Source organism: Fundulus heteroclitus, chromosome 6 (assembly GCF_011125445.2).
Source record: "Fundulus heteroclitus isolate FHET01 chromosome 6, MU-UCD_Fhet_4.1, whole genome shotgun sequence".
Lineage (NCBI taxonomy): Eukaryota > Metazoa > Chordata > Actinopteri > Cyprinodontiformes > Fundulidae > Fundulus > Fundulus heteroclitus.
This window is the reverse complement of record NC_046366.1, coordinates 9,212,735-9,229,341: the sequence shown is the minus strand read 5'-3', so window position 1 is coordinate 9,229,341 and position 16,607 is coordinate 9,212,735. Positions and strand designations below refer to the sequence as shown.

Here is a 16,607-nt window from a genome sequence, read left to right as displayed (position 1 = left end):
CTGTGAGAGGACTCTGAGAAGCTTTGGCAATACGAGCACTGCTGTTTGTCGTGGTCAAATGGACTGGTTTAATTGTGTACTTAAAAATGTAATTCTTAGTTAAATCTATTTGTTTATTCCTTTAATAAATGCAACATGTTAAGGCCTATTTGTTTGACACATCCCATATCATGACGTCACCTGCGCTTTCCAATTAGATTTAAAAGTATGTTGTATTCGTTGGAAAGCTGTAAAAGGAATCCAGAGCCTGTGGTTTGTCTTAAGGTGGAGGTTATGCCTTTTCCTTTTCCTTTTCCTTTTCCTGCCTGTCTGTCTGTCTGGCTAGCAGACAGGAGCGGGCCAGATGTGAAGCCAGGCTTTGTAGAGCAGATTAAGCTCCCGCAGCTGAGGAGAGCCAGACGAGGCCAGGCTGAGCCGAACACGAACAGCCTGCTGTCTGTGGTCCACATCACACGACCCTCCTTCAACTCACCATCAGCTTATCCGTACATCAGCAGCTGCTCACAGTAAAAACAGGAAGGAATTCTGCATGAATACAGCATTATGTGCACACACAATTGACTGGAATATGGTTGGTAATTGGTTAGCCGCAGAAACTCTTACAGTCTGATAATTGCATTTTTTGACATATCACTGTTGCTTATCCTATTGTAATATGCTCTGTTGTCACAACACTATTGTTCTAGCTCCGTTTATAAACAGTAAAATTGGTGGTGCCAGTAATCTAGGTCCCTAGGTCCTGTGGGTATTGCTGGATTAAACTTCATACCTTTTTATTGGATTGATTCTGCACCTCACCATTCAAAAAATATGTTGCCCTTAGTAAGCAGAAAAATCTCATCAAAATTGTATTACAGCCTAGATGAGTCTGAAAGGCAGAGCTAAGCAACTTGGCATGCCAGTCTTAATGAGATCAAACTTCACTGGCTCCCACAGGTCAGGTTTTTCTGTAATGTAAATTGATAACATCCTATCACCGTTGTGCTGTATGTTATGCATTTATTGGTTCATTTTAAGAGAATTGTATAGTAACACTGACTAACCTCCGTCTCCAGGAGAAGATTAGCCTTTCGGAGGGCAGCACAGTAGACATGAGGAAGCCTGGAGAGGAGGAAGATGACCTGTCAGAGCTGGAAGATGACACCATGGAGCCAGAGGATTGTTTCCCCGAGTGTGAGTAAGCTTTGAACAATTTTGAAAACAACATAAAAAATAACGTAAAAATAACACTGCATTTTAGAAAAAGAACATCATAGCCATAATACAAGTAAACTAGTAAAACATGGCGGTGGTAGTGTGATGGTCTGGGGCTGTTCTGCTGCTGCAGAACCTGAAAGACTTGCTGTGATAAATGGAACCATGAATTCTGCTGTCTACCAAAAAACCCTGAAGGAGAAGTTTCAGCCATGTGTTTGTGACCTTAAGTTGAAGGGAATTTGGGTTTTGCAGCAGGACAATGATCCAAAACACACCAGCAAGTTCACCTCTGAACGGCTGAAGGAAAACAAAATGTAGAGTTTGTGGTGGCCTGGTTCAAGTCCGGACCTGAATCCTAAAGAGATGCTGTGTCATGACCTTAAAAAGGCGTTCTTGCTTGAAAATCCTCCATGGTGGCTGAATTACAATAATTCTGCAAAATTCCTCCACAGCACTGCAGTGAGTCTTTTCCAGTCAAAGGCTGGTTCATGCTTGATGCATGTTCCGCGTAGAAATTAGATGTACGGGCACAATATCTGTAGCATTTATGCTCCATAGTGTTTTCCTTTAATCTTCTCCTAGATGCTAGAGGGCAGTGTGGTGCATTTACGCCAAGTGTACTACACTCCACTACAGGAAAAATTGGAAAACGTAACTGTTTCCAACATTTTGAAGCCTCTTCCTTTCTTCCAAGAGTGATGCAGATTTCTCACCAGGAATTATAAAAAAATTGTTGATCCCAGTGACCTTTATAGGCTGAATCATAAACATGTCTATATTTCTGAACCTCCAGCAGAGAGAGCGCTTGCTCGTCCGCTTTGTTTTCCCACATTGGAATGTCCGTGTGGTTAGGAATTTTTCTAGGTGCGCAGAGCAGAAACTTTCAGCCACGCGGAGGGGCGTGGTGGCCAAAATGACGAAATATAAAACCTTCATTTTAAAACTGCATTTTGTGTTTACTTGTGTTGTCTTTGACTGATATGTAAGTTTGTATGATGTTCTGAAACACATGAGAAACATGCAACAACAACAAAAAATCAATTTCACATTAAGGAATAATATGGTGGGATAGTCTAACAGCTGAACGTAACCACTGTAAAAACACATAAAGGGAAGCACAGGCGATCTCATGGTCTGAACTGACCTCCGGAGAAACACTTAAAGCGTTTATTATGATGGTAGCCTATTGCTATACGAACGTGTTGACAATATCAATCATGTCAAGCAAAACTACTTGTTTAGAGCTGAAGCTAGTTGTTTTCTAGAAACGCTCACTTTTGTCTAACATACTGTTTGTGTGGCAATATGTCACTGTTGTGACAGTGTGTTTGAGGCACTGCCAGTGCTGTGACGTCGACACTAGCCGGGGGCTGGGTCAAGCCTGGTGGAGGCTGAGGAAGACCTGCTACCAGATCGTAGAGCACAGCTGGTTCGAGACCTTCATCATCTTCATGATCCTGCTCAGCAGCGGGGCCCTGGTAAGCCGGCCAGGGGTCTATGCAAGCACGAAATCTTTCTGAAACTGTTTGGAGTGTTGTTTAGTCTCCCAGTGATCTAATCATGTGTTGTCCTCTTTTACGACAGGCATTTGAAGATATCTACATTGAGAGGAGAAAGGTTGTTAAAGTGCTGTTGGAATATGCTGACAAAGTCTTCTCCTACATCTTCGTGCTGGAAATGTTCCTCAAGTGGATAGCATACGGCTTCAAGAAATATTTCACCAACTACTGGTGCTGGCTCGACTTTCTCATTGTGGACGTGAGTGATAATTTCACTATCGTCTTTGTGATTTTATTTTTTTTTGCATGTTATAAAGTTGTTATTAATTGCAACACTAGTATTTCAGGTTGGATTGTGATTCCTCTCACTATAGCTACATTTCTGGAATAAGCTGCTGGGTGGCTTCTTTGTTACAGTGCATTCCAAAAGTATTCACAACTTTTCAGTGTTTTTTTTATCATGTTTCAATCACAAATATCGTTTTATTTTCGTGAGATTTTTTTGTCATACTCCAAAATAAATTGGTGCATAAATGTGAAGTATAAGTGGAAAAAAATACATGATTTTCTAATTTATTTATTTATTTATTACAAATAAAAATCTGAAATGTACGGTGGGCATTTGTATTCTCTGTAACTCTCTACGTAATGCATCAGTAGTTTATAGAACAACCTTTCACTGTAGTTACAATTGCAGGTTTTCAACAAGTTAAACAAAATACCGCAAGTTTAATCAGACTGGAAGCAGTAACTCTGAGCAAGACTTTTTAAGTCTTACCAAATATTCCCATCTGGACTTAAGTCTGGACTTTGACTGGGCCATTCTAACACACTTTCACCATCCCATTGTAGCTGAGGCTGTATATTTGGAATTGTTTCCCTCATGAAAATGTAACTTTTGCCTCAGGCTCAAGTTGTTTGCTACTTCTATCACAAGTATTGGCCTATATTTATCTCTATACATCTTTGCATCAACTCTGAATGGTGTGTTCATTGTGATTTTTAGCAAGTATACGAAAGAATACCAAACACTTTCTTCCACGTGATTACTGTGTCCTTTAAATGACTTGCGGTGAACTTTACACATTATTCTCTCCCATTAACTGTGAATCTCTGCAGCTCCTCTAGTTGGTTGTACTGGAATTTAAAAAAAAAGCATAGGTGTCAGGTAACAAAGTACAAATATTTTGTTACCTTACTTAACTAGACATTTTGGTTATCTATACTCTACTGGACTAATTATTTTTTAGCCAATGTTTAACTTCTACTACTTACATTTACAGTTATCTGTACTTTTTACTCCTTACATTTTGAAAATAGCCTTGTTACTTGTGTGCAAAGTTAAATTTGACATGGATGCGTTAGCTATAGTACATATCAGGAATTTATCTATCAGGATTATTAGTTAGTTTTAATTTTTTGATTAATCACTTGGATTAATCATTCATTTTGATCACACTGTCTCCTGTATATATGCGCTGTGCTGAAATTGTTCATTTTCAATGGACATATATGCAGGTGAAACAGATAGGCTATCCCAAAATTTTTAACAGTAGCATCCTAATAAAACATTATAGTCATAATGGCCTTTAGAAATGTTTTTTGGGGGGATGCACTATAGGCCCCTTTGATGTGGCCTAAGCTTTTGTCCTTAAAGGTAGAGTCAGCGATTTTCCCCCAGTCCCTTTTTGAATAACTGTGCATGTACATCACCGTCTTACCTGGTCTTCCACTCCTGGGGGGGATCGTGTGGAAAAAATCTCCCTCTTCCTCTCATAAACATGAACGCGGTTTGCTTCTTGCTCTCAGCCATGTTCAAAGTCTACGGTGAAAGCAGTGGAGCTACAATTAACGGCTAACATTGAAGCTAACCGCTAAGCTAACCGGATACATAAACAGAAGTGTGCATCCGCTTACCTGACTCCGCCAGATAGATTTGCTCCGCATATCCATCTGGAAACCTTCCGTTGAAGTAATTTTGGGAAGGGGCGAAAATACTGGTTAGCTGATTGGCCTATGTTGGTGATAGAAGGGCCAAATGAACCAATCAGATTCGTCGTCGCCCCGTTACGAGCGACGACGAAAACACAACCACAAGCCAAGCTACTCTTGCTGCTGCAGGTAAAGGCTCGTTAGCTCAGCAAAGAAATACTCTGTAATTCCGATAAAACTTGCTCGATAGCCACGCTAACGCTAGTTTCATCGGCTGAAGCCGCCATGTTCTTTAGACTGAACTGTCGCGCTTTTAGTTGCGTCACACCTCAATCCGCCTCAAAGCCAACGCTGATTGGACGTTCGTTTGGTGAACGGCTCCAAATTTTCTTTAACGGAGAGTAGCCAGACTGATCTGCGATTGAAACCTTGAAAGCTTGCGAGATCAGGATGGTCTCACGAGGCTATGCATCCGCAGCCATCAAGCGAAAACTAGCAAGGAACGTGCACACACACTGGCGTTACGTGAGCGTGTCAGAATGATTGGCATGTGGGACAACCAATAGACAAGGTGATACCCCCGGAGTTTGAGGAACAGAGAGGGGTTACAGCAGGAACAAAACTCTGACCAATCCCTGCCATTGGGACCAAACAGCAGGGATTGGTTTAAGTTTTCACAGGTCTGCATCTTTCAGAGAGATAACATTTTTTTAGCCTTCCTTTTCTGAATGCGTGATGTATTGACTACTGTCAGGATGGAAGGACCATTTTACCCAGCATAACAAAAAGTGTTTCTGAACAGGACTACCAACTGTAGCTTTAAATGCATTTGTGAAACCGGTACTTTTATAAATTTACTTTTGTAAAAAGTGTGAGTTGATATTTCAGCTTCTACAGAAGTGTTTTAAACCCTAGTATCTATACTTCTGCTTGAGTAATAACTGTGAATACTTTTCATACCTCTGAAAAGGACAGTGGTGAGCTATGTTAGTAGCTCACTACCGTCATGACTGTAGTGTAAACCGCTTTGAGGTCGTCGGCTTAGTCAAAGCGCTATACAAGTACAAGCCTTTTTTTCCCTAGCTAATAATAATGCTTTGTGTTGGTCCATCACATAAAAGCCAAATAAAACACACTGGGGTTTGTGATTGTAACAGGACATAAAGTTAATGTGTTATGAATTATTTTGTAATGCACTGTATTGTCAGAAAACAAAAATGTCTGTCAGGTCATTTTCGTCTTGAGTCTATAAAAAGTGCCACCCCTGTCTTTTCCAGTGCTTAATCAAACTAAGTAGTTTTATGTTGCTGAAGCAGCTAACCAGAGTACTGATTCCCAAATTACACTGAAACAATCATTACCTTGAACACTTTGTTTCTGACATGGGTTCTGCAATAAAGGGACTAATGTTAGTCCCTGTGATGGTTAAAACATATTAGGATTCAATTAGAGTGGCTCTGTAGTCCACGCACATCCAACGTGGCCAAGGCCTGCAGCCAGAGGCCTGACTTGACCTCTTCTAATTTCACCTGCTGTTACACAGATTGCCACAGACCGCGCTATTGTTAGGGTAAGTTGTAGTTAGCAGGTCCCAGGTGAGTGTGAGCTCTGGGATCGAACGCTGGCATCTGCATCACAAAAGCCTATGTGTTTCATTCACTTGTAACTGCTGCTTTGTTGTGATATTAAGGCCTCAATCTTGTCACCAAACAAATCGATTGGATATGAAATGTGATGAAAATAAAATATGCTTTGATGTAGAACTACTCTTTGTTTGGCTTTTATATCAAAAACAAATGCAGCAACAATGTACACTGAGGATTATCTACAGAAGATCTTGTTTACTCTGCAAAGTACAATAAAGCTGTGAAATCTGATTATACAGGGCCTTGCAACAAAATTCTTACCCCTTCAACTTTTCCACATAGAAAAGTAACCCGCGTTGCTCTAAAGGTGCTAAAACTTATCTAAGAGGTCTGTCAAGATATTTTCTAGGGATTTTGATGGAAAGTATTTTTTGTGAGTAAAAGGTCAAATGTACTTTTGGGTAATTTTTATATGACATATAAGCACAAGTTAGAGCATAATTGTAGAGGGGAAATATAATTAATAATAATAAATTTTATTTGTAGGTGCCTTTCTTGACACTCAATGTCACCTTACATAGTTAAAATAAGTACAAAATAGGATTTAAACAAGACAGTGCATTTGCAATCACAGTGCATAAGATACTTTAAACAGATTAGTTTTGAGTTTGGACTTGAAATGTGGTAATGAGTCTGTGTTACGGAGATCTGGTGGGAGTGAATTCCAGAGCTAGTAACAAAATGGGCAGGAGGAATAATGAAGCACATTTGCATTCCTCCTCTTTTAACCTAAATAAAATGAAGCGCAACCAGTTGCCCTCAGAAGTAACTGAATTGTTAAACAAAGTCCAACTAAATGTGATTTGATTTCAGTAGATTCAGATGTTCTCTTGAGGCTGCACGGGGTTGCATCATGAAGACTACATACAAAATACTGTGTTGGAAAACTAACACTACCAATCTCTCTAAACACACCATTCCCACCGTGAAATATAGCAGCATCTTCATGTGGCAATTCTTTTCAAGCTGCTCAGGACTGATAGGAAGATGGGTGGAGCTAAAAAGAGGCCAACTCTGGAAGAAAATTGATTAGAGGCTGCAAAAGACTTTAGTCAGTGGCAGAGGTTCATCTTCCAGCAGGACAGTGATTCTAAACATACAGCCAGAGCTACAATGGATCTATTTTGTCTATTTGGTCAAAGTCCAGACCTAAATCCAAGTGACAATCTTCGCTAAGACTTGAAAATTGATGTTCAAAGACACTTTTTATCCGATCTGACTGAGCTTGAGTTATTTTGCAAAAAAGGAATGGGCAAAGTTTGAATCTTTAAATGTGTAAATCTGGTAGGGACACATCTCAAAGCACTTACAGATGTGACTGCAGCAAAGGGTAATTCTACAAAGTAATGACTGAATGGGCTGATTGCAAATGCACACCACATTTATTAACATATGTTTTATCTTCTTCATTTATTAGTTCAGATTCATATATGTAAAACATTGTTGAAACCAATATATCACTTTCCTACCACCAATTATGTGTTACCTTGTTTTCATCTGTTAAATCAAGTCTCAATAAAAAGTGGTTGTAATTTAACGAAATGTGGAAAGGTTTAAAAGTTATGGATGATTTTGCAAGGTATGGCGGGGTTTTTTTTCCTGTAGTTGTTACTGTAGCCGAACTCGCCACAAGCAGCCAAAAGCACTGCACACACAAATGATGCAAACTCCAAAACGTCCAAGTACAAAAAACAAATACGACAGAAAAACACTCCAAAAGAAAAATGCTGCAATCAAAGAAAAATGGACAGAACCAAAATTAAAAAATGCTGCAAACACAGCAAGTTAAAAAAGGTGCAAACTCACTTTACAAAACTGGGTGTGCCAGACCACTAGGGAGAGTCTAATGGGACTATACCATCAGTAAAGACATTAACGGGATGCCCAAAAGAAAGTTTGAGGGGGAAAAAAAGCATGTTTTTCGTAACGTGGTTGTAATCTTTTATTATAGAACGTCAACACATCCATCTAGGTCAGGGGTCGCCAACCTTTTTGAAACGGAGAGCTACTTCCTTGTGGTCCCCTTAGTGGTCTGGTGCACTTCCATTACGTAAAGCGAGTTTGCACCTTTTTTAGCGTGCTGTTGTTTTTTGTACTTACAGTATTTTTCATGTAGCTTCTGTCTATTTTCTGGGATTGCATATTTTTTTCCATTTGTTTTTTGTGCTTGTGTGTTTATCGTGCGTGCATCGCGTTTGGCCGTTTGTGGCACATTTGCACCCATTGGTCACCATAAATTTTGTATGTGGGAATGCATCAGTTGAACTGATATCTTCTCTGTTTTGTGTCATTACTGTGCAACGAATCGTTTACCTATTTTTTTGGGGGTCAGACTGTAATAATGCCACTTATATATACATATTTTTGTTCTGTTTTCATTTTTTTGTTCTTGAAATCTTTTGGAGACAAAGTTGTCTCTCCAGATAAACTAATTGAGTATCTTCTTTAGATATATTGGACCAACGCATCTCTAAATAGACTTTTATAAAGAAATTCAGGACATTGGTTACCTATGAGCCCTAAATTGGTTTTAATTTACAGATTTGATCAATTTAATACAAATTTGGAAACAATTTGGCAAAGACTTAGAAGTTCTTTATAAAACTCCCTCTATTTGATATATATACATATCTATATATGCATATATAGCTGAGTATGCATGCATGGACTCCGTTGACCATATGTGCATACTTGTCTGTGTTTTGTCATCATCAGTCATGACATGAGTTTCCTCTGTCTGTCATTTATATCATGTCATTTTCATGTATAGCTTCCATCCATGGGTCATTCAACAGAGGAATGTCATTTTGTTTTGTCTGTTCTGGATGTAGAATAGAGTGGAAGTTTAAATTAGCTAGAAGATGACAAAAAGACAAACCAAATCTAAACCTCAAAGTCTAGTAGGTGTCTTCCTAACTGTGGAATGTCCCAAAGGTGCACAAAAACACCAAATATGGCTCTGTAAACATTAAAACCAGTATTCAGCTATTTATTCTATGCATTTCTTCTGTTTAGTCTTGTTGATATTTCAGCTTCTTGTCACTGGGTTAAATACAATACTGACGTTTGCATTTCAAATACTTTAGTCTCTAACAGAGGTTTGTGTTTTATGGTGTCTGTTTAGGTGTCTCTGATAAGCCTGGTTGCAAATTCACTTGGATATTCTGACTTCGCTGCCATCAAGTCACTAAGAACCCTCCGGGCTTTGAGACCTCTCAGAGCTCTGTCCAGATTTGAAGGCATGAGGGTAAGAGACTGAAATGTATGTCTGCTGCTGTCTGTGCAAAGCCATTGCTGTTTAACACTAATTCTGTATTGTAAAATTGTGTAATGACTCTTACCCACAGCAATAAGGTAATACGTCAATTTTCTTTATTGCTCTACTGTATGAAAACTGTATTTTCGGTACAGGCTGAGACATCACAACCAACCCTGATTCTCCGAGGTTTTTTTTTTTTTTTTCACAGGAAACCATGTCATGAGGTCCATGGTTACCTTTTAAGTTTAAGTGCAGACCAAGTTTAGAACTATTTTGTTTAATCTACTAAATCAACTCATAAATTATAGCCACACATTTAATTATTTCTTTCCCCAGATTAAATAAAAATCTTGACCTCAATACTAGAAAAAAAAATATCTCAACATTTTTTTTTATCTTTGGATTTCGATCTTTCTGACTATAATCAGTCCGCATTGAAAATCAAAGCATCGTCAACTCCACTGTGGTGAATCTTGCGACTACTCAAGATTGTATGCTAAGCCCATTGCTGTTTACACTGTTGACTCATAAGGAAAACCTGATCATTCAATTTTTAAATGGTGAATCAAAATAGAGGAAGGAAGTCAGACAGCAAGAGGGATGGTGCAGTAAAAGCAACCTGGTGCTTTGTGTGGACAAAATGAATGGTCATTGGCTTCTGAAGGTCATTAGCACCCCCAGTCATAAGCAACAATAGAAACAGCAGATAGCATTGAGTTCCTCAAAGTATAAACCTCTTCCACACTGCTTTTTGAAGATCTCAGAGAGTTTCTAGCTTTGTAGTTTGCTTTTTTATACTTGAAGAAAGGACAATAAATTGATTTAATTGGATTTTAAAGGCAATATCATGAACAAAGAGACTGCAGACTATCGTTTAAATACTATGCCCCCAGAAAATGTTTTAGTTCAATAATCTTGTGTCATCGGCACACCTTTGTATTCAAACGGATACTTTGCTGCCGTTCTGTTATTAGCATTTAGCTGTAGTTAGCCTCACAGAGTTGGTAGCAATTTTGTTCTGCCCAATGCCATTTGAAATTAAGTTACATAATTTAAAGTGAGTCAGTTTTAAGCTTTAGTTTAACAAAATAATTTCTTTAGAGAGTTTTTGAAGCAATGAGTATTTAACTTGCAGATAATTCTCTGGAATCTGTTTTAATTGCTTTAATAAAACAGATTTCAGAGGATTATTAGTCTTTAACAACTTCTCCTTTGTTAGACTGTCAGATCATTATCATTAAAACCCCTTCACATCCAGCAGTGGGAACTGACTTTGTAAAGTGCCTTGAGATGAGATGTGTTGTGAATTGGCACTACATAAATAAACTGAATTGATTTAATGTAAACATGAAAAAATAAGATGAAGTAAATGGTTTGTAGTAACTTTAAATAATTATTGCTTCTTTTGTCTTTCTGCAGGTTGTTGTGAATGCTCTTATAGGAGCCATCCCCTCCATTATGAACGTGCTGCTCGTGTGTCTTATCTTCTGGCTCATCTTCAGTATTATGGGAGTCAACCTGTTCGCTGGCAAGTTTGGGAAGTGTGTGAACAGAACAGGCTTTATCCACAGTGTCTCGGTGGTCAACAACAAGTCAGACTGTCTTGCAATGAATGACACCCAGTTCTACTGGACAAAGGTGAAGGTCAACTTTGACAACGTCGGACTCGGCTACCTTTCCCTTCTGCAAGTGGTAAGTTTCTTTCTACTGTTAAAGTCTTCTTTTTTCTCAAATCTTAATATTAATTAGGCCCATTTTTGCTTCCTGGAATCACTCATAGCGCAAAAAGAGCCCAATCAGCAAACAATATTTTTTATGAGTCACCAGATTGAGTCCTGTAGTCTACTCATGTAGACAGATCAGTTTATATAGATTAACAATAGGTTTTTAATGTATTTTAACCGCCAATAATGTAGCTCAGAAAAATATTTACATGATGAACGATTCATTGATTAACAAATTGCTCTGATGAGACAGTGAGGTTGTGTTGTGTTTTTAGGCAACATTTAAAGGATGGATGGAAATAATGAACGCTGCCGTCGATTCGAGAGGAGTAAGTATGTCCATCTTTGTCCGGGGTGTAAACATTATTTTAACAAATTTTTTTTTAGCAAACATTTAACTTATATAACCATTTACAGGTGGAGGAACAACCCAGCAGAGAAATCAACCTCTACATGTACCTCTACTTTGTTATCTTCATCATATTTGGCTCCTTTTTCACCCTCAACCTCTTCATTGGAGTCATCATCGACAATTTTAATCAGCAGAAAAGAAAGATAAGTATTTAAAGTACCCTTGTCAAGTATGGATAAAATCTTTTTCTTGTTTAAGAAACATGCATATGCTGCAATCCGTTTGCTTACTTAGATGGATTGAATGCACCTGATTAGATGATCACTATCGGTGTGACCACTTCTACAAAAGCAGGATTTTTTAAATGAACTGAGGAAACATTATAAAGAAGATTAGATCAAACTTCCTTCAAAATTATGTGAAAGTCTTAAAGTCATCAGATAATGACTACTTAAAACTGAAAATACATTTGGTTGGGTTTGCCTTCGACTGTTCTAGTTAAACTGTTTTACTGAAACATCATTAGTTCAACTTTGTAGTCTAACTGGTTTTAATGTTTGCTTTTAGGTTCTCTTTTTCCATGTTTTATTTTGTTTCTACATTTTATTCCAACTTGCTTTTTCTTCTGTTAAATTTTCCTATATTTTAATTATGTAAAACACTTTGCATTGTCTTTGTACTGAAATGTGCTACACAATTAAATTAGCCTTGCCTGACTTTAAGTTTCTGCTGCTAAAGGTGGTCCTAGCAGCTACTTCATGGGGTGGACTTAGTTTTTCTCATTACTGTAAACTCTAGTTCTGCCTGAAAAAAGTTCCCATGCCTACTAAAAGATAATGTATAAATTAATAAAAATGTATACTGGTTTAATTATTTGATCTTTTCTCCTACTTAACTTTTATCTAGAAAAGAGCCGAGTGTAACAAAAACATATATTTTTTCTTTTATACTTAGGTGGGCAGGATATCTTCATGACTGAGGAACAGAAGAAATACTACAATGCTATGAAAAAGTTGGGATCTAAGAAACCTCAAAAGCCAATACCAAGACCTGCGGTAAAATTTAACATTCTCCAGTGTTAACCCTTGTATGGGAAATTTTCTCCACCATGAACTGTTGTTATGATGCGAGGTTTTTACAGACCGAGTCTTTTTGCTCTCCAATCTTAGAACATTCTCCAAGCCTTCTTCTTTGATCTGGTGTCCAAGCAAGCCTTCGACATCATGATCATGATGCTCATCATTGTCAACATGGTGACCATGATGGTGGAAACCGACGAGCAGTCAGAGCGAATGGAGTCCGCTCTCAACATTATCAACCTGGTCTTCATCGTTATCTTCACAACTGAATGCCTGATTAAGCTCTTTGCTCTCCGATGTTACTTCTTCACTGTTGCATGGAATATTTTTGACTTTGTGGTCATAATTCTCTCTATTGTGGGTAAGAATCATCAAATCAAAGCCTGCTCCACACATCACAGCTTAGCCGGTTGTCCTCCATCCAGTGGGTCAAGACCCTTTTCTGGTCCATTTTGTAAAGCTCTGACGTAAAGATGGCAGTTTTAGCCTATTCTGATTTTTGTTTTGTTTTTTAAATACTATCAGTAACAACAAAATACTTTGCTACATTGACAAGGTAACGATCGCAACAAGAATATTTTTTTTATAGTAAAATAAAATCAGGAGTTTACAAATACAAGGAGTATAAATAGAATCGGATATGCAGCAGTGGTATTGGTACAAATAATTAAAACAATTACAGCATATCACATATCTTTACTAACCATAATACAGCTCACTAACTTTTTTAGTTAGTGAGCTTTTTTAGTTTATTTTATTGCACACCTTAAAATGTGGAAGCACAACATTTTCCAAACAAGCAAGAACTTAGGACGAGAGACAACATGCAGTATGTGAGAGATAGGAGTGGGCATTGCACAGCTCTACAGAGTAGACCCTTATCTTAACCGTGAGATTGCCAAAATGCTTCATGAGCCAGCCTGTTGTCAGGCAGATACAACTGGAGCTCTCCAAATGACGAAACAGAAAAACTTTACTGACGTACATTTAGCTTTCTTTTATTTGCTAAAGTCTCACCCTGTTTAAAATAAGCAGCAGACATGCCTCGGTTCAGAATACAGTTTTCCTCTTTCCTTCTTGAAGCTTACCAACTTCACTTATAAAAACACCATTGATGTTAAAATTAGTTATCATTTAGACTTCTTCTCTCAGTGACAACATCCATATGACTTCCAAATAATGTTGGGTCAGTACAACCTGCACGAAATTATAAATAGTGTGTTTCATTGAATGGGAAAAGGATACGTCCAGTTGATCAGTGACCAAGTCACAATTCAGCATTAAATCTCCTGATTCTGGTCATTTATTGGTGTATCTCTATTAATATTTCATTGTTAGATTAAAATACACTTTCATCCTTTTGGGATCTACCTCATATTTCCTTGTTTGGTTTTCCTTTCATTTCAGGGATCGTCCTCGCTGATATCATCGAGAAGTACTTTGTATCTCCGACCCTGTTTCGAGTCATCCGACTGGCAAGGATAGGACGCGTGCTTCGACTTATCCGTGCAGCCAAAGGAATAAGGACGTTACTGTTTGCCTTAATGATGTCCATGCCAGCACTGTTCAACATTGGCCTCCTGCTTTTTCTTGTCATGTTCATCTATGCCATCTTTGGCATGGCAAACTTTGCCTACGTGAAGAAACAAGATGGGATTGACGACATGTTTAACTTTGAGACCTTTGGGAACAGCATTATCTGCCTTTTTCAGATCAGCACCTCAGCAGGCTGGGACAACCTCCTGAGCCCCATTATGTCAAGCTCCCCAGAGGAGTGCGACATCCATTTTGTTAACACTGGCACCAATGCCCGAGGAAACTGTGGGAACCCGTCGGTGGGCATCGCTTTCTTTGTAAGTTACATCATCATCTCTTTCCTCATTGTGGTAAACATGTACATAGCTATCATCCTGGAGAACTTCAGCGTCGCCACCGAGGAGAGCACAGAACCTCTGAGCGAGGATGACTTTGAAATGTTTTACGAGGTCTGGGAGAAGTTCGACTCCGAGGCCACTCAGTTCATAGAGTTCTCGATGCTGGAAAGGTTCGCCGACGCGCTGTCGGAGCCGTTGCGGATTGCAAAGCCCAACAAGATCCAGCTGATTTCCATGGACCTTCCCATGGTCAGCGGGGACAAGATCCACTGCCTGGACATCTTGTTTGCGTTTACGAAACGCGTACTGGGCGAGTCAGGGGACATGGACACCCTCAAACAGCAGATGGAGGAAAAGTTCATGATGACCAACCCCTCTAAAGTCGCCCACGAGCCCATCACTTCCACGTTACGCCATAAAATGGAGGAGGTGTCTGCAGTCATCATCCAGAGGTGCTACAGGAGACATCTGATGCGACGGCAAATGAAGCAGGCGTCTTACCTCTACAGACAAATCAACTACGAGACTGTGGTGGATGTGGAGAATGCTCCTGAGACGGAGGGGCTCATAGCTTCCATGATAGAGCACTTTGGTCCCATGGCGGTTCAAGTTGAAGAGACAGTGGAGGACATGCTGTCGTCCTCACCACCATCATACGATACTGCTACTTGGGGGGCCTGCATGAACCCCTCTGCTACAATCAGAACCGCATCCAGAGGCCCTGAACTCAGGGACCCGGCTGAAAGCTATGAGGAAACATTTCTTTGAGACCGTATGGAGAGCGATTGTCAGCTTTATTCACAGCAACGAGCTTTGATTGAACAATACTACACATTAAGCAGTTTTTTTTAAGGTTTTATAAGATGCAGAGGATATATGCAATTTTTTATGGAGCTCATTGCCTCGATTTTAGTAGAAAGACGATCCTAAATAGATGTAATTTTCACATCGACAATAGGTTCTATAGATAATATTTTAAGACCCCTCTAGAAAGGTTGGAGGAATGTTCTTATATTGACAGTGATCTGAAGGTCAATATTTAAATGCCAGACATGATATCAGTACAACTCTAACAGCAGATTTTACATGCAGTGTTGCTCACATACACCGCGCCATCATTTGTTAAGGATTTTGAAACAGCTTATCTGCACTTTAACTAAAACACTGGGTGGTCATTCTGTTGATTGTATAAACACGTAATTACTCATATTAAGTGTTATCCTTTAAATTCCCCACACATTTGGCACGCACAGATCTGTAATCATAAATCATTTCCAAGGTAAAGGATTCCTGCTGGTGTTCGACCTGCAAAGTGCTTTAAAATGCATTTCTTCCTTTTATTCAGATCTCCTTTGAGTAGGTTGCCTTCTCCCTGCTTTTCATGACTTGCGAGAAAACCTGCGATGTTCTGCATGCAAAAATGTAGAAGGTTCAAACTTTCCAGTGACTCTGTACTCACTGAAAACAATTGTTTTCTCATAAAACCTTTGTGATGATCCTGTTATCTGCATTTTTAAATATTTATCAGATTTCTGTGCATCAATGAACTGTAGGTGTAACCTCTGAGCGGAGGCTTTTGCCTGAGCTCAGCCCAAAGCTGGAAAAATATCTTTTAAGTCTGCAAAATTATTTTTAGAGGACGTTTCAGTCTACTTTTTAATGAATTATGTTTACTAGGAATCTGCTCACAGAAATGTTCGGAACCAAAAGTGAAGGTAGTAAGAGATGATGTGTGAAAAAGCTAACTAATAATGAAGGCCTTTAAACTTTTTTATCATAAAAAGATAATAATTATCTGGCTAATTGTTTGTTACATGTCTTCTACAGAGCTGAGGACAGATTATAAAAACTATATGTATGATTAAGCATTAATGACAATGTCCAACATTTTCAAACCCGTGTTGACCAATGGCCACTTCCAGATGTAGAAACATTGCAACAGCTTTATAGGAGAAGCTGGAATAAAATAAAGTGGTATAAAACACCACAAGCCTATTGCTGTTAAATGGAAAAGAAAGCAATTGCTAAACATTTATTTTAGAGCA

General features: G+C 38.8%; 1 protein-coding gene across 1 annotated transcript in view; it reads left to right on the top strand.

Moving 5' to 3' along the window:
* LOC105930265 (sodium channel protein type 4 subunit alpha B) overlaps window positions 1-16,296 on the top strand; it is a 64,093-nt gene extending 47,797 nt beyond the window's left edge. The window contains exons 19-29 of the mRNA XM_036137994.1: window positions 1,056-1,173; window positions 2,521-2,675; window positions 2,782-2,955; window positions 6,172-6,198; window positions 9,399-9,521; window positions 10,953-11,225; window positions 11,533-11,586; window positions 11,675-11,812; window positions 12,560-12,664; window positions 12,779-13,049; window positions 14,096-16,296. Coding sequence (XP_035993887.1) covers window positions 1,056-1,173; window positions 2,521-2,675; window positions 2,782-2,955; window positions 6,172-6,198; window positions 9,399-9,521; window positions 10,953-11,225; window positions 11,533-11,586; window positions 11,675-11,812; window positions 12,560-12,664; window positions 12,779-13,049; window positions 14,096-15,330 — 2,673 coding nt within the window. The 3' untranslated portion in view covers window positions 15,331-16,296. The remainder of the gene's footprint in view (window positions 1-1,055; window positions 1,174-2,520; window positions 2,676-2,781; window positions 2,956-6,171; window positions 6,199-9,398; window positions 9,522-10,952; window positions 11,226-11,532; window positions 11,587-11,674; window positions 11,813-12,559; window positions 12,665-12,778; window positions 13,050-14,095) is intronic.
* Window positions 16,297-16,607: the final 311 nt, after the last annotated feature.